The sequence below is a fragment of the Lepisma saccharinum genome, chromosome 20 (assembly GCF_977018435.1).
Source record: "Lepisma saccharinum chromosome 20, izLepSacc3.1, whole genome shotgun sequence".
Lineage (NCBI taxonomy): Eukaryota > Metazoa > Arthropoda > Insecta > Zygentoma > Lepismatidae > Lepisma > Lepisma saccharinum.
The window spans coordinates 440,082-466,938 of NC_139248.1; the positions used below are offsets into that span (position 1 = coordinate 440,082).

General features: G+C 39.8%; 1 protein-coding gene across 4 annotated transcripts in view; it reads right to left on the reverse strand.

The window, feature by feature from the left end:
• qin (tudor domain-containing protein qin) overlaps positions 1–26,857 on the reverse strand; it is a 268,711-nt gene that overhangs the window by 57,161 nt on the left and 184,693 nt on the right. For all 4 annotated transcript variants that reach the window (XM_083141929.1, XM_083141928.1, XM_083141925.1 and 1 more), the window contains exons 7-10: positions 23,787–23,954; positions 20,241–20,431; positions 15,813–15,967; positions 13,465–13,647 (exon numbers count right to left, since the gene is read on the reverse strand). In XM_083141929.1, the coding sequence (XP_082998055.1) occupies positions 13,465–13,647; positions 15,813–15,967; positions 20,241–20,431; positions 23,787–23,954 (697 nt within the window). The remainder of the gene's footprint in view (positions 1–13,464; positions 13,648–15,812; positions 15,968–20,240; positions 20,432–23,786; positions 23,955–26,857) is intronic.

The window sequence follows — 26,857 nt, forward strand, 5'->3', positions numbered from 1 at the left end:
AAATATACTGTCCTTTTATTCGATTAGTTTTGAGAATCACTTCCCATACAATTCTTGCCTTCTTGAGAGTCCAATGGCCCTGTCTAGCCACAAACCAGTTGCACAAACGCGGTTACGTTTGTTTCGTACAACAATTCCATCTAACGTTTCGTTTCTACGTAGTTTCTACTTGCTAAAAGTGCCTTTCATATCGCCCCAGGGCGTTCTCTACTCGGCTGCTTCGTGACCGAAGGTCACGTGTACAAAGTTTGAGGATTCACATTTTCCGATTTTGCGTGGTGCTGCTGCTACGAGCGAACACAAGGGAAAAAACCTTAGACGAAAAGTCCCAGCGCAGCTTCCCTTCTACTCTTCAGCTCGGCCCATAAGGAAGAACGGTCAACTCTCCCCCTCCCCTCCACGCGGTAGTACAGTGCACAGGAGTCGCGGGTCTGCACAGGTTTCTTTCCTTGTGATTCAGTTCGCCTTATCAAGGTCGTGCAGCTAGCAATTATTTTTCGTCTTCCGATAGGAAAAAGCTTGCCTCTCGCTTACGTGGATGAACGCGTAGCACAGATGATTCTTTGGTTGGTCCTTTATGTTTCGTCCTTCAGCAACTTAATCAAAGCACGAATCATTTTCATCGCCAAACACACTGTATTTTTTTAATTGATGTAACACATGTAAACTGAAAGAGAGAGAGAGAGAGAGAGAGAAAGAGAAAGAGAGAGAGAGAGAGAGAGAGAGAGAGAGAAAGATATACATAAACGTTTTCTTACAACAAACGTTTGTTTTCCTATCGTCTAAAGTGAACGCACATGTTAAAATTCATCTTGCATAGATAATCAAATTAGAACAAATCCACGTAAAGTGATTTAGTATGCAGAAAATAAATATATTTGTGATAAATACATAGTTAATCAGTAAATTCCAATAACCAGGACTTCTGTCACGCCGAATCTTGTTTACGGATGTTTTCAAACGTTTTGTTTTACAATTTCATTTTTTCACTGACATCCAAAACGAAAATACGTATTATAATTTAATGACTTTCAAAATGTCAAAATACTGTAATGTTACTATGCTGCCGATCACAATTATGAGGCTTCTTCGAACCAGGGTTTCGGAGCGGAGCGGATCAACGCTCCAGCTGTTGCCCACGCTCAGGAGCGAGGAGCGAGATTCTAAGAAATGGTTCGCTCCGCTCCGGAGCGGAGCGATGTCTTAGCCCGCTCCGCTCTGGAGCGGAGCAGCGAGAATGGAAAAATTTCTCGCTCCGCTCCGGAGCGAGGAGCGAAATTTTAGAAAATAGTTCACTCCGCTCCGGAGCGGAGCGCTACCTTGACACGCTCCGCTCCGGATCGGAGCAGAGGAAGTTGGAAAATTTCTCGCTCCGCTCCGGAGCGAGGAGCGAAATTTTAGAAAATGGTTCACTCCGCTACGGAGCGGAGCGCTACCTTGACACGCTCCGCTCCGGATCGGAGCAGAGGAAGTTGGAAAATTTCTCGCTCCGCTCCGGAGCGAAATTTTATAGAATGGTTCACTCCGCTCCGGAGCGGAGCGATACCGTGTGACGCTCCGCTCCGGAGCGAGATTATAAGAACTTGCCCACTCCGCTCCGCAGCGCTCCAAGGTTGGATAATACGAGTGTATACAGAAAACTAACGATCAAGGGTTCCGAGTACATTAGTAATTTTGTTTGTGGAATTTGTACGGCATTTGAACACCGCCTGTTATTGTTGTTATAAAACTGATTATTACTAAAGCTAACGCCACGGAAACAGTCCAGTCAAGATCACGTCACTCACCTACAGTGTTGCCAATAAGCAAGGAATAATCCTTACACAATACACCAGGGAAGGCACAATCAACCGCATACGTACAACGCGCAATGTGTCAACTGTGAAGCGTAGAAGAAGTGTGGAAAACCTGGAGAACCAGGGGTGTGTAGGAGGCAAGGGGAAGCTTTGATCTTCACTGGACTGTTTTCGTGAAGAGAGCGATATTATTATTATTATTATTATTATTATTATTATTACTATTTTCATTATCACTTTTACTACTCTACTACTACTTCTGGGGACAATATATTTCAATAGCAGGTGTGCCACCTGTGGTTTTATAAGTTGAGAGAATGGAACTCTCATTTCCTGCCACCAGGGATCGCGACTAAAACTCATTTCCGTTCGACTTCTGGTTCGGGCTAAGCACTTCGGCATATCGGTCCGACGTTACAGTCCACACCGTGGGAGAAGTGAGTTATTCCGGAATATTGGTTCGAGTAACATTGGTCAAACTACTGCAGAGAATCCATTTGACCTTTCGAACGCCAGGAGCACGCAGAGGAAAGACGAAACAACGTGTACAGAGGAAGATGACAGGCAGACAGGTGTTCATGCAAAACAAAACACTCGCTGGTGCATGATTGCCATATCTAACTTTCTTTGCGCTGGTTATGATGATACTTTGAATGTAGCGAAAGATAAAAGTTTAAAGTAATTGGGAATTCAGGTTGCTAATTTTCACTGTATGTTTGTTCCGGCATAACTCTCGAACGCCTGGAACGATTTCAACCAAACTTGGAACACGTATCACTTGCAATCTCGAAAGAAATACTGTGTAAGACATCTCTGGCACCCCTAGGGGTGAGGGTGGGAAGGGTTGACATGTAAAACGACCGATATTAGTGTGGAATCCATAGTTTTCGGGGTCGTTAAGATGAATAGTGACACTCCCAATGCCGTTCAACTCCAAAACACCCCTGGAAACCCTAGGGGTGGGGTGAGAAGGGGGCGACATGTAAAAATAATAAAAAACGACCGATATTGGTGTGGAATCAATAGTTTTCGGGGTCGCTAAGATTAATAATGACACTCTCAATGCCGTTCAATTCCAAGACACTCCTGGCACCCCTGGGGTGGGAAGGGGGTGACATGTAAAACGAGCCCGACCCTGTGGCCGAGTGGTTAGCACATCGCGCTATGACGCCAGGGGTTCCGGGTTCGAATACCGGCTGGGCATGGATGTTTGTGAGTGGCCATTCATCAAGTTCATCATATCATCACTCATTCTCATCTTCGCAAATTAGCCAAAAGTGGCACAAGAAGCGAAGTAAAATAAAGCAAATCAATCAATTAATTAGTTAGTTCTACTATAGACCTTGAATGATTACCAAGGTTTCAGATGCATGGAACTAACGATTAAAGATTTTATTTGTCGTTGTTGTACATTGTTTGCAATAATTGTAGACAGCTTATAATTCCACTAACCGAGACTGTTTCGGAAGGATCCCTCCATCCGTGTTAAAAAATATTTTAAATGCCCATAAATCAAAGTTCACAGGCACACATACTATGCACATACTTTTAGAAGAGAACACATATTTTAAAACGTCTCTTTAAGAAAGTAACAATACGCGTAAGCCAGAGTCGGTGTAGCACACTTTTAATACGATTGGCAACGCTGCATCTCCCTCGAAAAGGCAACGATCTGTCTGCCAAGTACGTACAATCAAAAGCAAATGAATTAGGAGAAGAAAGATTTTCTCGACGAAAAATGAGTTGGCAATGCTGCGAACACCGAGGCAATCTTGATAAGACGCTTGAGGAGCGTCGAGCAAACTTTCCTGAAAAGCACAACTCAACTCCAGTATCGAAGGTCATGCTACACGTGGATTGGCAACTTTCGGGAGCATACTGTCTGTCTACACAATTCTCCCCAAATGCCTGTTTGAAGGTGAACTTTCTGCTCGCATTTTATTTTTCAAATGTAGTTCTGACGTTATAGTCATTTTACAATTATTTGTATTTGTTCTTATTTTGCTTTGCTTTTATGTCACCTTTACAATTAATCGAAACTATGAAGATGGATGATAATGAGATTAAATTGATGAAGAGACACTTAAAAAAGAGATTGCTAGACCAGGACTCGAACCCGGAACCTAAAGCGGATAAGGTGGGGTGACCGTCAATAATTCCTGGCCATGAACTGGAGTATAAAATTTGTAATTGCTCAGGAGTATTTTTTGTTCTGTTCATCAATAACACCTGCTTTCGGACACTTAATTTATAAGTGACACACTTCGTTCGGTGGGGACAAGCCACGTATTGTTTGAGAGGAGGGACACATCTCGTTCATATACTAGATACAATAATGGACTATACTTGAAATGTGACGTGCTAAACAATACTTTCGGAGATCAGTTGGACATAGCAATTTTGATATACAAGTTGCATTTTCTCTACTTATTCATTATGCCTCATAGATAATCTCGCAACAACGCAAAATGTTTTAATTGACTCGAATTCACAATGACTAATATATACTGGATCTACATATTTTAAATGCAAAATCTAGATGACGAAAATATGCCTCAACACGAAATTGAAATGCAATATTCATTCAATACACTAAAAAAGCTAACCAAAGCAGACCTTGAACAACATTACACACGTAACGTTTCCATCCTCTAACAGGGTTTTTGTTGGAGTAAGATTCACATGGCGTAATAGGATTATCATTCACTACAAAGCAATAGCTATAAACATGAGATAAACCTGAAATGAGGGGTTAGAATTCACCATAAGAGAAGTGCGGCAGGTAAAACAAAACACATATGTAAGGAAGAGGTGTGTAAGTTTCTATGTGAATATTGACTGAGTGGTAGCACTAGACGATTTTACGTCAGGGATCCTAGGTTCGAATAACGGTCTGGGCATTGGTGTTGTTTCTGAATGTTCTATTTATTTTATCTTCACTCATCTTCGTCGTTGCGATTGCCCAAAAGTGGAAGAAAAGCGACGCTAAATAAAATTAAAAAATATATGTGAAAATTAGAAGGTTAATTAAGAGCTGATAGTAAAATATACTCTATGAGCGATGTTCGATAGAAGTTCTGTTAAGATGTCAAACCTGTAAGAAGCAAATAGCGAAGTTGTGTGAAGGATCGAAGATAAGCTTCGATAACATGGTCACCTGGATTGTCTTAATCTGAACCAGTAAATGGCCAATGTTTAATCCCCAAGGCCATTCTGCAAAACGAATGCCAAAAGAGGTTCGTGTGTGGATTTGGTCAGCATGAAATTGTTGGGTGATGATAAGTGAATGGTATTTTTTCTGTTTTCGTTATTTTACGTTGCTTTTCTACCTCTGGATCTTGAATGACGAATAGATTAATTTGGTGAACTGATAAACACAAAAAAGCCAACCCCGTGGCTAATTGGTTAGCGCACGCGTTTCGAAGTAAAGTGAGGATGGGTCATTGTCTGTATCCCACTTCCATCTATTACATCTTCAACCTTCATCATTGCGATTATCCGAGACTGGTAGAACAGTGACGTAAAATATCAAAAATATCACCCTCGGTGTCGATTTCAAAGTTTGAAATATTGCTGTTTCTGCAATCAATAGCGGCTCTAGATTGTGAGAGTGATGTGAAATGCTTCTGATTTTATAAGAAATAGTAAAACGAGAAGACCGATAGATATTCCTCTATTTTCAATTTTCTCTAAAACTATTTTCCCCGACTGTGGTGATAATGAATTCTATGTAGTATGAGAAATATACTTTAAATTAATTTATACTAATTTATGCATATGCAACTGATTAAGAGAGCCTCCACGATGGCGCAAGGAAATCGTCACCGCATTGTGATCAAGGAGTTCTCGGTTCGATGCCCGGTGGAGGCACATAGTGATTCGGATTCTAGTTTAAACTGTAGATCTCGTCCCGGTTTGCCTATTTGTGCATAAAACTCAGACTCAGAGTGATTAAGGACTTTTCGAAATATTCTGTCTGTATCGGAATGGCAACTTTCTTCAGAACGAAAATGAATTCGTAAAGCAATAATACGCACAGCACCTCTAATTACCCACTGCCATTCAACACGCTACATCTTAATAGAATTTCTATCAAATATAAATCATCAACTTGAAATATATTTCACTTACTAGCTCCTACTTTCCAAAATTTGATATGTTTGGTTTTTGATATGAGTGTGGGCCTTCTTGAATCTTCCCTGTAATGTAGATCCATAATTTGCTCTAGAGCATGTGAAGATAACTGAAAGCAATACTTGTGTATATAATTTCAATTTTGAACTATTTATTCATCTATTTACTTCTTTCATTGTGGGAGGGAGACTGGCAGCCGGGAGATAGGCCAAGGCCTTTCCAGGGCTGTAGAACTACGTTTTATATTTTTTTTATTTACTTCTTTCGGTCCGGGGTTCCATATCCGGTGGAAGCACATAGTGGTTTGGATCTCACTTTACAACGTATGTCAAGTCCCGATTAGCTTTTCTATGCAAAACGTGGATTGAAAAAATTACTTAGTCAAAATTTGTGACAGTTAGTTACTGATCGCAAGTTGCATTGTTGCAGAATATGCGGATACTAGACGTGTTGAAAGCAGAGGTGTTCATTTGGAATCCAACTCCCTCACCCTCCGAGATCGCAGTAGCCTTCACCTCCCACCGCCCTCACCCTCACAAGTCTTCCGGAGGGTGAGGGTGAGGTCTGCCCTCACGAGGGTGAACACATCTGGTTAAAGAATCACGACGATGAGGATGAGTCATGATATGATAAAAGCACACAAAAAACAATGCTCAGGTCTGTATTTTTTAAAAAAAGCAATACACCTATTCGGTAGTATCCCCCGTCATTCACACATTTCTCAAACTTTCACACATGTCAATTTTTACTCTAATTGTTTCTCGGATATGAACTAGATGTGCCTCCCCAATCGCCCCGTCAAACAAAAAGCGGATTCTCCCCGACGAACACATTTTGGATCTCTTACCACTAATAAATTAAGTGTCCAGAAACAGATATTAGGTATGAATATACGATGAAATACTCCTTAGCAATTACAAATAATTATAAGCTAACTCGTGGCCGAGAGTTGGAACGATGTGACTAAACTTCCCCGCTCTTGCTTCAGAGTTCGAGGCCTGGTCTCAGCATGGAGTTCTATCTCTGCAGTGTTTCCTTATCAATTTAATGTAATTATCATCCATCCTCATAGTTGCGACAAATTATAAATGTGTCATGGTAAAAACAAAGCAAAATCAGAAAAAAAAATTGTAACATTACTGCAATGTCAGAACTACGTTGGCAAAAAAAAAAAAATTGAACACCAGATCATTTTCAAACAGGCATTTGGGGAGAACTGTGTAGAGGTAGACAGACAACATGCTCCCGAAAGTTGCCAATCGACATGACCTTCGGTACTGAAGTTGTGCGTTGAGAAAACTTTGCTTGAGGCTCCTCAAGCTTCTTATCACAAATGCCTCGGTGTTCGCAGCATTGCCAACTTGTTTTTCGTCCAGAAAATCTTTTTTCTCCTAATTCATTTGCTGTTGATTGTACAACAGCAGAAGTCATGACGCAATGCACCTGCCAAGGAGCGAGCAAGACACTACGCGCCAGTTTCCTCCACCTTTCCTCTTGAAAGGGGAACAAGAAGGCCAATCCGCTAGCCGGTAGCACTGACGTCAGTCACCTACACAAGAACCGCAGAACACGAAAACAAACAGGGCTGTCGTGTGGGGGAGGTAGCATAAGCAAACGTACAATCCCGCAACACTGATTGCTTGAACGGGTTCACATCCAAATTAAGATAAGGATGAGATATGATGAAATTGAAGAAGGGTCAATCACAAAGAACTCCAATTCCCAGACTGGAGTCGTGAAGCGTTGAGATAACCATTGATGTGGGGGTAGGGCCCAACACATTCCCAATCTCGCTCGGCCATTTGGAGGTGATGTGATCAGCACCACGCTCCGGCCACCTCCCCCCCCCCCCCCCCCCCCCGAGGGTTTCCCCTAGTTATCCATTTATTTGAGTCTGGGTTAGCCCAGGAGCCGCTATATGCTGGGACAAGGCCGGAATAATTTCGAAGTTAGATCATCCACCGCGGGATTCAAACCCTGGTCTCCAGCGTTGCAGTCAGACGCCCTACCGACTAGACCAGCAGTTGCGGTTACACCATTCATATATAAAAATAACTATCTCACCGGATATGAGCTTGCACTTCAAATGCTCCGATTGCGGATCAGAGCACTATTGTATCTCGCCCCGCTCCGGATCGGATCGTGCATGTAAAAATAAGTAACCGCTCCGCTCCGGAGCGGAGTGCTGTAGTACCATGCTCCGCTCCGGAGCGGAGTGGTATCGCACCACGCTCGGCTCCGGATCGGAGCGTGGAAGCAGAAACATCCAACCACTCCGCTCCGGATCGGAGCGTGCAAGCAAAAATATCCAACCACTCCGCTCCGGAGCGGAGTGCTGTAGTCCCACGCTCCGCTCCGGAGCGAGGAGCGGAGTAGAACTGACGCTTCGAAATCGCTCCGGAGCGCTCCTTTAGTACGCTCCGCACTCCGCTCCGAAACCCTGCTTCGAACACGCCTTCGATAACGGTATTTGCTATTCGTAACGGATATGTGTATCACTTTTTCGAAACAGACTTTTGTGGAGGGAAAGAACTGTAACGTTACAAAAATAACGAGCACAATTATACGAGAGACCTATGTTATTCTCTCCGGAACACGGCATCGGACACGGTATTGCACATCGGAACGTCTGTATGATACCAGCTATCAATAACGTTGTTGCTTTGAAGCAAGGAGTGTAACGTTTTTACAGTCGTGGCCTCAATTAAGTTACTGGTTAATTGTAACGTTACTATCACTTTCCATACACACTAAAGTTACTAGTCAATACGTGACAAACTTGTTTCTTACCCTGTAACGTTACTGGTTGCCGGCAATGGATGTAACGTTAAAGCGTCACCTAACGACCTACTGCTTTACAGATCAGTTATGGTTCGGTACCGTTATGCACACCTGTAACGTAATGTTCATATACCTGAGGTAACGTTTCTGTTCACGAAAAAAGTTATTCTGTTTCTGGTTGTAACGTAACGGAAACCGTAATTGAAAATACCGTTCCATTTCGTTACGTTACGACTCCCTGGAATGAACTGTCGTTTATTTTTGCACATTATGGTGCATTGCCAGAGACAATTACATTGATTGATTGATTGATTTAGTTTATTTTACTTCGCGTTTTGTGCCTCTTGGCTAATTTGCGAAGATGGGGATGAGTGATGAAATTGATGAATGGACATTCACAAACAACCAAGCCCGACCGGGAATCGAACCCGGGACCCTTGGCGTCGCAGCACGATGTGCTAACCGCTCGGCCACAGGGTCGGGCTAGAGACAATTACAAAGCTAGAAAAAAGAGGTGAGACTTTTTGTAGCATCAATGAAAATCTTCAAAGAATCTATGCAGCAGATGATGGAAGTATCAGGAGAAAAGGGGTCAGCTGTTGTGGAAAAGTGCAAATGGGTAGTGAGTGCAAATTATGACTTGAAACAATTGAAAACAATTTGTGATATTCTAAAAGGTGAAAATGCTGTTATCGAAATGAGTCCAGTTACATTTGCTTGTTTTATGTATGCTTCATTAACATTTTGCCAGAAATTATAGATAAAAGTAAGTGACTTTCAAATGTGCCTTTTTCAGTTTATTTTGCCTTTTTTCCCATTTTTAGTGCCTTTTTTCCACATTATAAATGCCTTTTTGCCTGCCTATTTTAACGAAAATAAATGCCTGAACTTCCGGGCTCTAATACCATGCGTCCATTTCTATCTGCAACCGAGAGATCGGGAGAAGCGTGGCGGGCGGCACTGACGGAGATGCCGACATTTGCGGCCTGAAATGCCCGCTTATTTTTATGGACATATGCAGACATTTATATAAATATTGCAAAACAAGCCCTAACCTGTGTTATAAGAGTATGGTTTTAATTTTAGTAGCTTAGTGACTGTCTGTGCCAATGATTTTGACACGCCCACCTCTTGTGAAACACGGCGTAGGTGTTTGTTTGGAGAACGTTCTAACGCTGCACCAATATCATCGAGTTTTGCTTCGGTTAGAATCCGTCGTTTTTGCTTAGGTGTTTTAAAATTTAACGATACAGTTTCTCGTAATTTAAGGACAAGATATCTAACCGTATCTCTGTGTGGAGTTGAAACGCATGGGAATTTCTGTACAAATTACCTACACACGTCTCTACACGAGTTTGGTTTCACGTAGGTACGTGTCATACATAAAAAATCTTTGTTCTAACGTGAATCTTGCGGCTGGCATTCCAATCGTCTCACTGACACGTCACACATACACACTACAATAACACAAACAAGTAACTGCAAGTAACCAAGAATAACACTCTTGCGCACAGTACGAAATTAACACGCTCTTGGTTTACATTGCTCGCCACTATATTTACAACTCTGTCTTCATCTAGTCGCGAAGGAACAAAAAACTTGAACTCGGATATTTCGGATTGCGAGGAAGCTCACGAAAACCATTCACTTTTATCGGTTTCGTCTGCAGTGTAATCCTGATACAGTGTTGCACATTCGAAACCTCCAAACGATTCCCATCGCCACAAAACTCTTTCAAGGATATAAACTTAAGCAGGACGTTACTGATCAAAACCATGATTAAAATGCATTTTGATCTGTGGCTCTTAACATCGTTTCTATAGCGTATTTATTTGTGTATATAAGAGCAGAACTTGGATGAATTACAGAAGAACTTTTGCATGTTATAACACAGGTTAGTGATCGTTTTGCAATATTTATATAAATGTCTGCATATGTCTATAAAAATAAGCGGGCATTACAGGCCGCAAATGTCAGCTTCTCCATCAGCGCCGCCCGCCACGCTTCTCCCGATCTCTCGGCTGCAGATCGAAATGGACGCACAGTAATAACGTATTTGATACTACTACTACTACTATTATTATCATTATTAATAATAATAATAATAATAATAATGCCACTATTAATATTATTATTATTATTATTGATACGTTTATCCTACTACTTGATCCCCCCCAGACAAAAATAATTTGAGTAATTAATTCGGCATAAACGGGGGGAATGTTCTACCATTTTTGGGGGGAGTGCATCATGGGGCTTGGGGGGGATGGGCACCCCTGTTACCAGTTGCACTGTGGCATTTTTAAGCATCGGTGAGATCTCTATCAGATAATAAAAGGATTGCTCCTGAGTTGTAAACATCCACAACTGATCTTTACTAGTTAGTGATTGGGATCCTATCACAAGCAACATGTGTACGACCCAAGTGATTTGCACTTGAGGGCACTGACTGCAGGACTTCCAACTACGTATCTTCTATCAGGCCTATAGTGCTGAATTGCTAATTACTTCACACATATGATAGTTTTATAACTGTTTTAATAGAACTTTCTGATTCTAGCATTTCCAATGTATATTATATGAAAGTAAACTTGTTTCCCACATTATGGATTCAATCTTGATGGTTCCAACATAGCATAATGTTATAAGATTTTCCTCGATCTTACATTTTCTCGCATTTTCAGTTTTTTCAGTTTGGTCCCCTGAAAAACGTGAAAATCGAGGTTCCACTGTACAGTAGACTCGCGATTATCCAAGCAAATTGGGACCGAGACTACCTCGGATACGGAAAAACTCTGATAATATGGAGATAATGTGCTAATAGGTCATAAATGACTAAACAAGACATAAAACTGTATAGTAATTATTTATTATTAGTACAACATAAATGAGAAGATTACTTTTTCAAAAAGTCTTCCATAGTGTTTTGGACTAACCTCTTTCCTCTCTTCGACGCTGCGATGTAACGTCTTATGCTGTAGTGAGAGTAGATCAAGCAGCGTAGACTCTTCTTGCAGTTCAATGTAGGCTATATATAGCAGCTTCAATCGCCTTCAGTCCTCAGAATGTGATATTTTCGGGGTGATCTCGTCGGTTTCGTGCTCCTCGTAATTTTCTTCACGATTGATGACCATATCAACAATAGCGTCGTCAGTCAGTTCCATTTGTTGATCTTGGTTACAACACTCGAGGACGTCTTCATTTTCGATAGGCGTTTCCACTGGTAGCTCATTAGCTAGCTGGACGAGTTGAGAGACATTTTCATTGTCTGATCCCGGCAAAGTTTCGTTGGATTTCTCCAAGCCAAACAGCTTTCTCCATGATCTTTCAAGTGTTGAGTTCTTAACTTCATCCCATGCCGTCGCAATCCAATATGAAACATCTTTCACCGTTATTTTTTCAGAGCTTCCATTATGCCCATCCCTTCATCCAATGTGGAAATCAACACCTGAATAAGCCTCCGCCGGTAGTTTCTCTTCATAGTCTCAAGAATCCCTTGATCCAGGGGATGTATTAGTGAGGTCACATTAGTGGCAAGAACATGGATTTAATATCGCTGCTAGAAAGTTCGTTGGTGTCCGGGTGCGAAGGCACGTTGTCCAACAACAATACCACTTTTCTAGGAAGCTTTATTTCTTATTAGAAACGTCTCAACGACAGGAACGAATTCCTTGAAAAAACCAGTCATTAGAAAGTGTGCTGTCCATGCACTTTTTTGATTTCTGTACATGGTGGGAAGACAATTGACATTAACATTTTTAAATGCTCTTGGGTTTTTTAACTTTCCAATCAGGAGGGGTCTTAACTTAAGGGAGCCAGATGCATTGGGACAGGCTAAAATGGTCACTCTTGCCTTACTCTCTTTGAACCCAGGAGCATTTTTTTCTGATTTCGCTGCCAAAGTCTTGCTAGGAAGCATTCTGAAGTTCAGCCCTGTCTCATCACAGTTGAAGATTTGATCCGATGTCAGTCCGTCAAGCAAAACAACTTCTTTCATTTTTAATTGAAATTCAGCAACTTCAGATGAATTAGCTGACAATGTTTCCCCAGTAATGTTGAGCTGTCTAATGCCGTATCTCTTCTTCCATCTGTCCACCCATCCATCGCTCGCGGTAAAACCTTCTTCGCCATCCTTAAATTTGAAATTCTATTGCCTTAGCTTGCACCATAGGACCACTTATTGGACTTCCCGCACCTCACAGATGTGAAAACCACTAAAATAAAGCCTCAGACTTCTGTTCATATTCACCTTCTTCATCGTTTTCCATGCTAAACCACTGCCCCCGCTCACACTTTGACTCACCCACTTTTTAACGTCCTTCCACTTACGTCTCCAATCTCCAACAGTCACTTCCCCGACTCCATAATCAGCAGCAACCTTTTAAATAGACTCACCTTTATCCAACCTTTTTATTGCATTGAATTTTGTTTCCAGAGAAACCACACACCTTTTCCATTTGCCACTCATACTACATTACTCACATAGAATAGGCCTACACAGATTTAAACACCACCGTAACAATTTGAAAGACCGACAATGTAATGAACACGTGCAGCACAGATGGTGACTTGACTCCAACTTAATAGTAAACAAACAGGGGGTGCATTATGAAGCGCGATGTTTTCCAACCACTCCCTTGGTTAACCCGGAGCCTCGGTTAATCGGAACTTGGGTAATCGCGAGTCTACTGTATATGACAAGAATGTGACGCTAAACTAGGATCTCAGCATTTAAATAAATACAGGTACATACCAACAACAAAATCGATATTTGCAGGCGTCTGGTATTTCTTGCCACGTTTTGCAGGTTCTTCGGCTACAGGTACTCTGTCCACTGACTCAGAGTTGCTATCGGACACAGAATTTGCAGTTCCAGCCTCGGCATCAGCTTCATTCAAGTGTGAAACAGACGATGCTCTTGAGCTCATTGGTGAAACTGTTTACAAAACAAAGAAAAAATACAATTCTCTTGGCACTATGAAGAGCAGCACAAACTTCATCCTCAAATCCATCATTACTCTTTCTTTCCCTGCATTTCATTTGACTAGATTGCAGGAAATGAATCTTAAGTGATGAAAGGTACTGATATTTCTGCTCAAAATTGAATATTATAATGTAAGAGAATGTGAAGAAATAACTAAACAAAAAGGACAGAGAATGATAAAAATACATATATATACTAATAACATCTGTTTATGATTGATAGATATAGTTTTTATTTAGCAGGCGTTTTCTGTCTCTCTTACAACCAGCCCTTGCCATACATTTGAGAAAATCTTCATAATACTAAAATTGAAATATGGTTACTTAAAATTACGTGTACATACACTTGAAACATCAGTAAAGTTATTAAAGTTAAAGAACAAGGAAATGAACTGCACAAGATCTGAAACAAGAAGTGGCAATGCAAGATTACACTTATATGACTTGTGTGTCTTTTATGTAACACCACAGAGGAGATCAAGTATGTAAACTGAATCAAGTAACATAAACAAGATCACCTTAACAAATAGATTAACATTGATACATCAAATCTGATACTCAATGAATGAAAAGATCACTTCAACACTGATTACAGGTATAGATATTTATTTAGAGTGATCTTTCTGTTGAACAAGTAGGTAGGTTTTGAGTTGTATTTTGAAATTGTCTAAGAAGGATATTTCTGCAAATTTGTTCCACTCTCTGCTGGCTTCTATTGCATGTGATGTGCTATAAATGCTGGTTTTATGTGGAAGTAATAGAAGTGTATGCTTCTTCCTATCCGAGAAATCTAACTTTCACCACAGGTATTGAGGAAGCTTGTGCACTATCTTGTGCGTAAGTATAATGTTTCTCCATGTAGGGGGTTATATGATCTCCCTGTCCTATTTTAAAAACAAATAGAATGCATGTATTTTGTATTATTTGTAGTTTAATATGTAGGGGGGTTCAAAAAGTTTCCATATCCGTATAGAAATAATTCACATAGGAACACAAACTTGTGTAAGTTGAATAGGTATAACCTTGTGTATGTTATGTGCCAAATATGCCTGCAGTTGAATAATCACGGTTTCCTTGCCAGGTGTTTCAATGAACAAAGGTGCATCAATGGGCAAATTGGAAGACAGAGCAGGGATCCAATTCCTCTTTCTGCAAGGCAAAGCTCCCAAACAAATACATGAGGAAATGTTTGCTGTATATGGTGAAAAGTGTCCATCCTATAGTGTTGTTGCTGAAAGCAAAGAAAGTTCAAAACAGTGGAAGCATTGAGATTCACCCCTCCTAAAAAAGACAAAGGTCGAAGTGTCTGCCAATAAGGTGATGTTATCAGTTTTTTGGGGGATGAACGTGGTGTCATCCACACGGATTACCTTCCAAAAGGCCACAAAATACTGGGGACTACTACGGAGACCTTCTGGCCAAATTTTGCGAGAAAATTAAAATTTGTAGGGGAGGAATGCTGTCCAAAGATGTGCTCATCCTGCACAACAATTAACCTCCACATGCATCCCATCGTGCTCTCGTCAAAGCACGTGAGTGTGGCTATGATATTTTGCCTCATCCTCCGTATTTCCGGATATTGGACCTTCGGATTTCTTCCTCTTCCCTAACATGAAGAAGTTTTTGAAAGGCAAGCATTTTCAAGATGACAATGTCGTCATATCTGCGACAGAGGCGTGGCTAAATGCCTAATCTGCAGCATTTTACAAAGATGGTATTCGCAAGTGTTTGCAACAGTGGGAAAAATGTGAAACATTGGGTGGTGACTATGTAGAAAAGACAATCTTTCTGCCCAGTTTAAACTTTCTCCGACATTTTGAACTAGGTGAATATGGAAACTTTTTGAACTCATCTCATATATTAAGTTCTCACAGTCAAGCTTTGACAGCCTCCATTATTGTCTCTTTTATGGACTAAAATCTCTGTATCAAACTAAAAAAAAAAAATGTTTATGGGAGGGGGTTTCCAAATTTATTATTAATTTTTTAGCAGTTTTATTACCTAAGATACGAAATTTTGATTTTTTGCGATTCATTTAGAAAAAAATTAGTTCAGATCGCTTTAAGATTTGGTTGAGATCTTCCTGAATATTGTTACACATAAATACACAACACATACCTATCCCAATGTCGATGCTGAGATCATCAATGGAGTCTACCTCAAACTCTGGTGGCAACTGAGGCGTTGGCACAAGAGCAAACTTTGGCTGCATGTTCAGATGGATTGTGCACTGGGATTCCAGTATTTTGAGAATTTCGTTGTTTACCTCAAACCTGAAATACAATATAATTTTATTTATCACAAACTCATATTACATTTATTGTTTCTCTCAACAGTGGTGCTTGAAGTGGAAAATCCTACTTGGGATTATCAGGGTGACCACTCTAAGACCGTGATAAAATTCAAGTATAATTCCCAGTTTTCAAGGCGACTTTTAAAAAATTCAAGGGTACAAGCAAATGTTTTCTGTATTTCCACCTTACCCCTCTCACCACACACACACACACATAAATACTGTATATTAACAATTGCCCCATCTAGTTCGCTGCACTTTCTGACTCTCTTTGCACCGAAGCGTCTTGTTGGTTACATGGTGCAATACCAAGTCATCTAGTTTGTTGATTTGGAGTCAAGTAGTGTATTTGGTGTTTGCACTACGTTCTGGGTCAGTGTATGGTCACGTGGTGAGTGAACTAATCAAATGAACGTTTAAAGCAGCAGACAGGCATTTGTTGAATCTTCTTAACTTGAACACCGCTTTCCGTCCAATTGGTTGAACGTCATTTCCTTGCACCACCCTGACACTGGTATACACCTGCACTACACTGAGTGTCAAAAAGGGCAGCGAACTAGACGGGGCTATCATAAGGGATCTGCGAGATTCCAATGCTATCCAAAAATTCTAATTCAATTTAATTAAATGATATATATATAATATTTAATTTGAACTGTGGAGATTACATTGGCTATTTCACATATTCAGGAAATATATCAACAAACACAAGTTGCAAATGTTATATGATATACTCATCTAGGGAAAATTGTTAATTGTATACGAATTTCCTAACTCAAATTTACCTAATCAAATTCAAGATATCTTATCTTGCAATAATCTTCTGTCTGTCAAAAAGATTGTTCTGGAAACGACACTAACAAAGTGATTGAACTCTGTTTTATTTTCCATGCAGCTTTCTTTTCCTTCCATGATACAAATAAAAGCTAAATTGTGAAAAACTAGCCTTAGGGGATTTATAAATATTAGGGCTGAGCCGATACCACTTTGAACCAATACCGATACTTGCATAATTTCAATTTACAATAAAAAAGGTTATATATATACATATACATATATATACGTATAAATTATGTGTGTGTGTCTGTGTAATAATTAGTATTACATTTTATACATATACATTTCTGACGAGGGGCAATGAATAAATTAACCCATCAAACGATGCTCTGTTGCAACGATGCATCTCAACTATACATTTTTTTAAGTGACAATCGATCAGATGTTTCAAATATTAGGGAAATATTAAGTGAAGCTAAGAGCAAGGCAATCGTGTGGTCGTCGTCCTCCTCTCCCCCCATGCTGAAAAATGAGATTATCCCTCTTCAACCTCCTCTAAAACTAAGGAATCACTCTTCCCAAACTAACATTAAATCATCCCTGAAAACAAGAATAATTGGTGGTTTACCAGCCCCGGACACGACGTCTAAAACTAACAGTAAAGCTGTAATGTGAAACCAATCTTGCCTCTCTCTTGTCCTTTAACAAAGAGAAAGATAATTAGTAGGGCCCAGATTTATAAGCACAATCAAACAGTAAAATAAGCAAGTTAATAAGCACAAAAAATGAAAAAAATAAGCACCAAAATAAGTATAAACAAATACAGGAAAATCTGAACAAACATTTGTTTAATAGATCTCTTATTTTATTCAAAGCTGTTACAGTATGTAAGGAAGGTCATCCTGAGATTTTCTTGTGTGAAGCTCCTGTGTCTGTCAGTGAAGAATGATTTGTACAGTGAAAATGTTCTTTCCACGTAGCATGACATCACAGGTGCATGTGAAAAATACCGCAGTTCTTCTTCGGTGAATTCCTCTTCAATGTCTGTTTGAAATATTTTTATAAATTTGACAGTGTTTTGTAACCGGGATTTTTCAGTAATACCTGACTGAGCTTGTCGGACACAATTTTAGCAACACCGTGAGTTTCTGAAGGCAACGTTACTGAAATTTCATCAATGAGAGAAAGCAAATGTTGCAATCGATTATTTTGAGCTTTCAACAGTGTTATAATATCAGGTAATTTGGAAAAACGATTTTTGGATGTACTGTATCTTTTCTTGGATGCCGTTTCTCCCGTTTGGCTATTTAGAAGCATTGATCTCGTCATCCCAATGCCATCGTGTGATTGAAATAGGATTGAAATATGACAGATTTGGGTAAAATATGCCATTTTAAACCAAAATCATAAAATAAGCAAGCATAACAGTTTCCTGCAGAAATAAGCATTTATAAGCACTTTCAACCTTAGTTAGCTCATCAAGGTATGTAATACGAAGTATAACCTTTCTCCTTAACATTAGAAGTCTGGAAAAGAATATGCATTTCGCTTACAAATCCGGGCTCTAATAATTAGTAAACGAAATGTAATGGGAGAATGAAAACTTACCCGTCTCTTGTTTGCTTCTATATCAGGCGATTGACTTCAGTACAGTGATGTTCCGAAGTTACTTTGCTTTCGACAAATTATTTCTAAGAAAAATTAAATGCTAAGCTGTATCGCTTGACGTGGGAGGACATCCAAACCCATCACTACACTTTCCAGAAACTAACTGCCCTCATCTGTCGTTCAAAGAAAATTATTCCCCTTCTACGTTCCTTGTGCCAAAACATGCCTGCTGAAACCCAGTCGGGACAAACAAAAGTATAAAGTTGGAAAGGAAAGGGGGATTAGCCCAGGTATTTGAATTTCCACGAAAATGCTATGTTCTATGTCTGAGACACATCCACCACTTTCATGGGCAATGACCTTTTTGACTGCGGGAGGTCACTAAAGAGAGGGATGTCCGCAAACACCAAAAAAAGTGGAAGGATTACCAACAGATGCATCGTTGGCTTTAGGGACCTCATTGGGGTTATTGTTACACGAGACCGCATCTGTATGAACAAAGCCTGGTAGACTTTGAAGAGAACTACACAGAAGCACCGAACTCCTATGGGGATAATTTCACGTTACGCTTGATTTGCAAGATACTTATCTGGGTACAGATCTTTGTGTCACACACTTGCTGTTTCCAGAAACTTGAGTACAGGTTCATTTAAAAAATGCACAACTATTTTTTTTTCCAAAACCAAAGGTAAGTTGAAAAAGGTGAACGAAACTTTGAAATGAAAAAAGACAATTGGTTTTGGCCGTGCCTCTAGCGACTCAAAAAACAATGGTATGGGCTAGTATCAGTCCAAAAATATCAACCAATACTTACCAATACAGATACCCCCAGTATCAGCTGATACTGATGTGTCGGTATCAGTATCGGCTCAGCCCTAATAAATATGTATAAATTAAATGAGATTTGGATTAATAAAAGTTGTCATTTTTCATGTCAACGGAGAAAAATTCATGCAGAATGCATGGATAATCTATGGAGCCAATAATTCACGCATAATTCACAGAATTCAAGGAATTCCTGGTGAGTAGACACCCTGATTATGCAGCATCCCCCTCCCCCTTTCAAGCACTGTATACCACTCACACACAGAGACAAAAATAGGCACAGCATTCACAAATTAGTTATACAAAAGTAACAATTATAAAGAAAGTATAAATCCTACACCAGAGAATTCATTAACAGGTACTACAAATGCTGAATATGGTTCCCCCTGAATAAGGCACATCTAATCTGTAAACAATGTCAGATCTGGACTGACAGGACATTACAACAGATAGCTATGGCTGTTCTTTAACAGCATATGCGTTTACTGATTTTTTTTATTATTATTACTATTTCTTTATTAGAAATTACCAAGTCCAACTGTTTGTTCCTCCAATAAGATATTATGCTTTTTTGATTCTCTATAATTGACTTGTTTTGGCTTCAAGGTAATTTCTCTTCCTTATGACTGGGACTTGAAAGTTGATGAAAAATCATTTCTTTTTTCTTCCGAGTCTTGAAAACAATGCTAAACCTGATATCAGTCTGTTTCACTTCAGTTAGAACCAGAAAATACTATTTTCATTTTGCATTATTCAGCCTTTTTTGGATTTTAGGTCATTTTTGCCCTTCTTATGACAATTCTATTATACTTTTCTTGTTAGCATAACCTTTCTGCTACTCTTGGTTAATTGCAACAATGAGGATGAATGGTGTAATTGATGGAAGGAAAGTCGCACAGAAACAATTACGTCCAGAGCAGGATTCAGGCATGGGACTATAAGATCAACGCAACACATTTGGCCACCAACGTGACAACTGATTGGACAAATAATCAGAACATGCACTTACAGTATAAAACAAATTTCCTAACTTCATTCCTTACCTTATTATACGGTCAGGCTTTTTGTTTTCTTGGTCAAGGGCAACAAAATGCATTGGCAACTCCTCAGAATTTGACAGTTTCTCTATAATACTAGAGACATTGACTTTGCTCAAATTCTTCTGATTCAAAGCAACTTGTGCCTCCTGCAATGCCCCTTGCAGCTGCTGGATGCTTGAGTTGAGATCATTGTTCTGAAATGAGAGAGAGATGCTTCATATTGACTCAATCCATAAAATTATTATGTGCATGCTTGCACATACTGCATTTGCCATTTGTCCATGTGCTGTATCAACTCACTTTTCAGTAAAGTGTCTGAAGTCAATCACACTATCAAATGTTAGCACAGGGTGTCTACAATCTCATAACAACAAAATTCCCCAACTTTTCCATACCAAGTCATGAGGACACATCATGCATTTAAACATTTACATTATTATTGTTATTTTTAACATCTGAAGTGAATATTCTAAAAGCTTGGTTATGTGGTATTCTAAGTGCGACGTTAGTCTAAAATGTAACACAGCCCAAAAATTACAACAACAAAGAGGTAAATTCCAATAGCCACTTATTGTAGTAGATTTCTACATGAAAATAGTTCAAAACATGACACCCTTTTTCCTAGAGCATTGAATATACAATTGATAATGTAACTACCAATAATATTTCATATATCACACTGAAGTACTGTTTGTCCACAACAAATTTAAAATTTCTTGCTTGTTCATTTTTCTTTGTCCAAAAATCTACAAGAATGTTGATTTTTTTTTCTTCAGAAGTACAGTACATTTCCCTGACTTTCCCAGTATTTTCAGACTGGTAGACACCCTGTTAACATCTGGTAAATAAATGGACACCTGGGTTGTGTCAGGGAAGTGCAAGAAATGGCAGCTCCGTATTCAGCAAACCTCACAAATAGTGAAGGGAGTGAGACGGAAAGATTATAGAATTGTAAATCACTAATGAGAAGGTGAAATCTGTGCTTTTGAGTATTCCAACCAAGTAATCTTGTGTCCAGTTAGAGACTAGAGTCCGCCTGCCACAGCCCAAGGAGAATTAGCAAGGTTTGCCAAACCCAGTGTTTCCCCCCCATTGGTGATGAACAGCATAACTCAAGATATCATATTTTTTTTTAAACAAATGAGGTGTCCATGCTTGACCCAAAGGACAATGAGAAAAGTCAGACTTCCGATGATAAAAATAAGGCACACCATTTCACTTCAGGATTTCAATATTCTCGCGTTGCTCATTTAATAACTTACATTTACACCTAGTGGGCAAATATGAATAGTATATCTCACAATTTAAATGTTACTTTATGTACTTGTAGTCTTTTATAATCATAGTAACAAAATAAATATTAATGGTGGTCCATTTCTTCTTATACTTCTCTGAATGGTTCCACATTAGCATGCAATGTTAATTGGCATTATCCATCATCTAGTGCTTTGTGTCAGAATAATTATACACAGTTTAAAGCACTAGACAATGGATAATGTCCAATTAACATTGCATGCTCATTCCTTCTTCCCTACCACTTGGGAGAGTTGCGGTAGCAGAGTCCATGCGAGAGACCCGGGTCCTCGGCAATGGAGAACCGGGATTTTTTCCACCTGTTCAAGCGGCTCCAGCGCTCACCCAGCATTATATAAAGTGGGTAAAAAAGGTAAAAAAAAAAAAAAAGGTAAAGTGTTCCCCTGTGCATAGCACCATGCCATGAAGGCGTATAGGGGGTGTGGGGGTAACGCCTCACACTTTCTTGATCCGGTCGTGAGTGGGGGTGATGTGATCAGCATCACGCCCCTGACCGCCTTTACCCCCCCAGGGTTTCCCCCAGGTACCCATGTTATTCGACGCTGGGTGGGCGCCGGGGCCGCTTCCACCGTTAGAAAAGTTCCCGGATTTGAACCGGCCGGGGATCGAACCCGGGACCTTGAGCATGGTAGTGGGTACCTGGAGGAAACTCTGGGGGGCAAAGGCAGCCAGGGGAGTGGTGCTGATCACATCTCCCCCACCTTCGGCCGTGATCAAGAAAGTGTGGAGCCCGAACTCAACACCCCAAGATGATAAAGTGTACTGGCACACTGTGGATGGTGAAATTGTAAAATTTGTAAATGAACATACCCATGCACCAGACGTTTATGGACTAAATGCCAAATCACTATACTCAAATTAAGACCAAAGCCAGCGAAACGCAACAAAGCAGTCAACAACTTTTGGGAAAATTTTTGGAGACTGGACATCTCATCTGCTGCCTATTGGCACAACGAAAAGAACACTACGCAGAAAGAAACAGGTGTCTATTATGGTGCATCCACTGCCTACTAGCCTTTGTCAATTGGAGATTCCAGAAGAGTACAGAATCACAAAAACCGGACAGCAGTTTCTCTTGTACGATTCTGACAAAGAGAAGACCAATAGATTATTCTATTTGAGACTAACACCAGCCTAGAACTAATCAAGAATTCTTCAAGATGATTTGCGGGTGGAACATTTAAGGATGCACCTACTTTATTTTTATCAGCTGTATACAATCCATGTGCAGATAGCTCGGAACTACCAATGTTGTACATCTTGATGGCAAACAAACAGCAACAAACTCATGTAGAATTACTGGAAAAAGTAAGTATTTCTTTCGTTAATAGTTTATTGTAAAGACTTCACTTGTATATTGTTTTATGCATACATGTATTGACTTTATTTACTTAATGTTACATTTATTGTTATCTATTTAGTGTTACATACATTTGTTTATTGTTATTATTTATCTTTTTCAGGTTACTAACTTGGCTCCAAATGCTCGATATGGATTTTGTCATGTGTTCCAAGGAATACAAGTGAAGTTTTGTTTTTTCCACTTGACACAATGTGTAAATATACCGCAGAGTGCAATTGGAAGGGTTGCAGATGAGATATGCAAACGATGCAGCATTTTCACTTCAATGCTGTATGATACCAGCTTTAGCATTAGCAGCTGAAGCTTTCGAAGAACTTTGCAGCGAAGTATCAGACTATCTTCAACCAGTTCTGGATTACTTCGAAGACAAACCACGCATTATGTCAGAAGCGTAGAGGTGGAAGGCATCAGCCAAAGTTCTCAGTCGGACTATGGAATCAATACGAAGCTGTCCTAACTGGAGATGGAAAAACAATTAATGCTGTGGATGGCTGGCATCGAGGATTCCAGTCCCATGTTTCCGCCAACCAACCCACAATTTGGTGGTTCCTGGAAGTCCTGCGCGAACCGGCTAAGAAAAAGGTAGAAAGACTGTTGTGTTCATCTTGAAACACTTGTGGCTGCATATGAACATCATTTGCTACTTACAAGGTGCTTGTATGTTAGGAACATAAAGAAAAATCAATTCAAAAGAACATTAATTTGTTTTTGTACACAAAGCTATATGTTGCTTGCACCAAAATGTCCGGTACCCCTAAAATAATGCTGCCTACATTTTTAAAAAATATTACAAAGATTTACATGACAATTTTCCTTTGTAGAACTTGATGAACATGTTAATAACCCAGAAAAGTGAAAGAGTAAATACTTACAATGTCTTCCAAATTCAAAGAATTTTGTTTCTCTGATTCCTGAATTCGGTCAAGAATATTTCTTTCCATTATTTGTAAAACTCCATGAAGGTACACAAAGTACCTTACAACTTCCTGAGAAACTGCAGTCACCTTGTCATTGTTGAAAGGAGTCACTTGCTGGGCTTTCTGGAAACAACAATCAAGAAATATTGCATTAAAAAAAATGTTCATGTGCTGCATACAATTATAGATCTAGTATCAGTTTAAAGACATTATGATCATTTCGTACATTACACGTTAAGTATTTTGAAAATCAGAAAACAATTTCAGAAAGTTATGATATAAGGGTATTATACCATGCTTCACTTTCACAGGCTACATGACATATGAGCAGTTAGAAAGAGCTAATCAGAGTTAGGTGAGAAATTTGTTGTAGGCTCACAAGGAATCCATCGTAGTATTTAACTGAGACAAAAAAAGTTGGAAATGCACTCGCATAAACTGAAGTTCGGAGTAAAGACAAAGAGAATATTTGGGGAGCTTTCACACTGAAGCCACAACCGACATGGGCACCTGCTGTAAAAAAAGAGAGAGAGAGAGAAAGAAGCATGTGTGATTACCTAATTCATAAATTCTCTAATTTATATGTTTTGCAGACACACTTTGTTGTGACAATTAAGAATAACAACTAAATATAGTAAATTTACACATAGAAAAATAACGATTCATTTCAATAAAAAGTAAAATCGATGAATGAAATTTATTTTCATTAGCAGAAATCCATCGAAATGACTCCTTTTGTTGAATACACCGAAGTTTCCAAGTTTTTCCACATTTTCTAGGAATAATCTACATGTAGGGCAACAACTTTACTTTAAGGTGTGGTCCACCTGGGGTCCCTTCAAAGTCACCACCGCTCTACATGCGGATGCAGAGGAAACTGAGAAGCAGGGTGCAAAATGGTTGGGAGGGGGACAGGGGGTATTCCCCCTTATCACCAACAATCTTGGCCTCAAAAATCCCCCCCCCCCCCCTTTCCAGAGTTTTTGTTAAAACAACATGAGATAAGCAATTAGTTTTCACTTCAAATATACGTTTCGAAAATGCAGACAAAGTAGTGTGGTTGCGAATTGTTGAATGCTCTCTCTCTTTCAAGAGATCGAAACCAAATCTACAACGATAGCGATATATACATGAACAATTAAAGCAAAAGAAGAAATCAAGAGAAATATACGTTTGAAATTTAATTGATTGACATTAATAAAAAGTAAAAACTAACAAAAACTTAAACGTACGTAATTCATAATTTATTGACATTTTTAACACATTCGTAAAGGAATTAGTTTGTTACTTTACATGCATTTAATAGTAATTTATTTTTAAGAACTTAGTAATTTTAACTTTGTATGTATGTATTTTGGTGTGTCGTGCGTGTATAGATTAAGATCTTCCTCCCTAACTTCCCCAGTCAATGATTTCGCACCCTGCTGGGAAGCCGGACATCAGTCACAGCATCCATCGTTTCTTGCCGCCACCTGACCAAGACGGGCTTCCTCCTTTCAATTAGGAGACTCCCACAGCGAGGAAGTGACCTCCGCTGGAGCCAAGACAAAAGCAAACGAAGGGGAAATTGAAGAAAGGGCACACAAGAAGCCCACGACCGGAGAAAGTTGCTTGGAAAGTGAAACACGGAATCCCCGGAAAGGCAGCGGACGCCATCTTGAATGTGTCGCGTGCGCTTTCAGCCAGGGGAACGATACCAAATTCACATGCATTTATGTGCGCAACAAAGACTGACGACCGATTAAACAAAGACCTCATTTTTTTCGACCTGATGCTGTTGTTATCTGGGCAATCTTTTCATGCCGCTGGGGCGTGAAAGTGACGCTTAACGGAAGCAAAACAACCGAATAACACGCTTCTTCATCCTTATGTACATGCGTGTATGCAGTCTGTGAATTCAGGTAAGTTGTGACAATGGATTCGAAAACGCCCATGGGAAGTGATTATCAGGCTGCTGAAATTTGTACACGAAGAAATTTAGAAATAAATTTGCATTCATGCTCTAAAGATGCAAATCAAGCTTCTTTCTTTCTTTCCAATCTATCATATAATAATTTGTATAATACACAAACTTCTTTCCCGTTCTAAATTACAGCCGTTCTTATGAGAAATGCTCACAGAAATTTTGCACTGACGATGCCAACGATTTTTTCGCGCTCTCAGGTTTTTACCGTATCCGGTAAAACAAATGAAGCCAGTCTTCTATCTTCTTTCGGGTTATATAAAACCAACTCCTTTTCCAGGGTTTAGTATTGTTATGAATGCCGGCCCCCCTTCTGAGCACGCCACAGGTCCGGTTGCAAACCAGCGTACCGTATCCCCGTTCCGTATCAATCATTGCTAAGATACGGACCCCGATTTGTCGCGTATCATCCACCCTGTAGCATGATTGATACGGGCGTGCGATACGGTTCACAGTCTGGTCTCAAATGACGATGAGTACACCGCAGCAAGTGGCCGCAGTCGCATATATTTTAATTAATTATGTTTTATCGAAAAAGAAAAAACGCAAATCACCACGTTGGTGGATGAAAAATATGTACGCGAACCGTTGTTTAGGGTCCCACAGACAGGATTCCATATTTCTTATATATATTAATAAATGCAATACTATTTTCCTTATCCCACTCCATAATAAAGAAAATAAATTGACAATGGGACGTACTGTCATTCACAGAGCTCACTACACACTGAAGGATGATGCAACGAGGCAACGGAACGCGCGCATGCCCGTCCGTCCACGCGTATCGTATCCTTCCTTCGATGTGACGGGGAAAAAACACCAAATGAGCGATCGGGTCCATTCCGTATCTCTTCTCACATTTTGAAACAGAGCGTTGCAAGTTTTTTCGAATAAATTGATACGGAACGGGGATACGATACGCTGGTTTGCAACAAGTGGATACCGGGCTTTAGTCTCTAATTTCGAACATGACTGCTTTTGTAGCACGTAAAAAAAGACAGTACGAGAGATGTGCTTCAAAGGCGTTATGAGTACTATCTATGAGTTTATTTGTTTGAGTTTG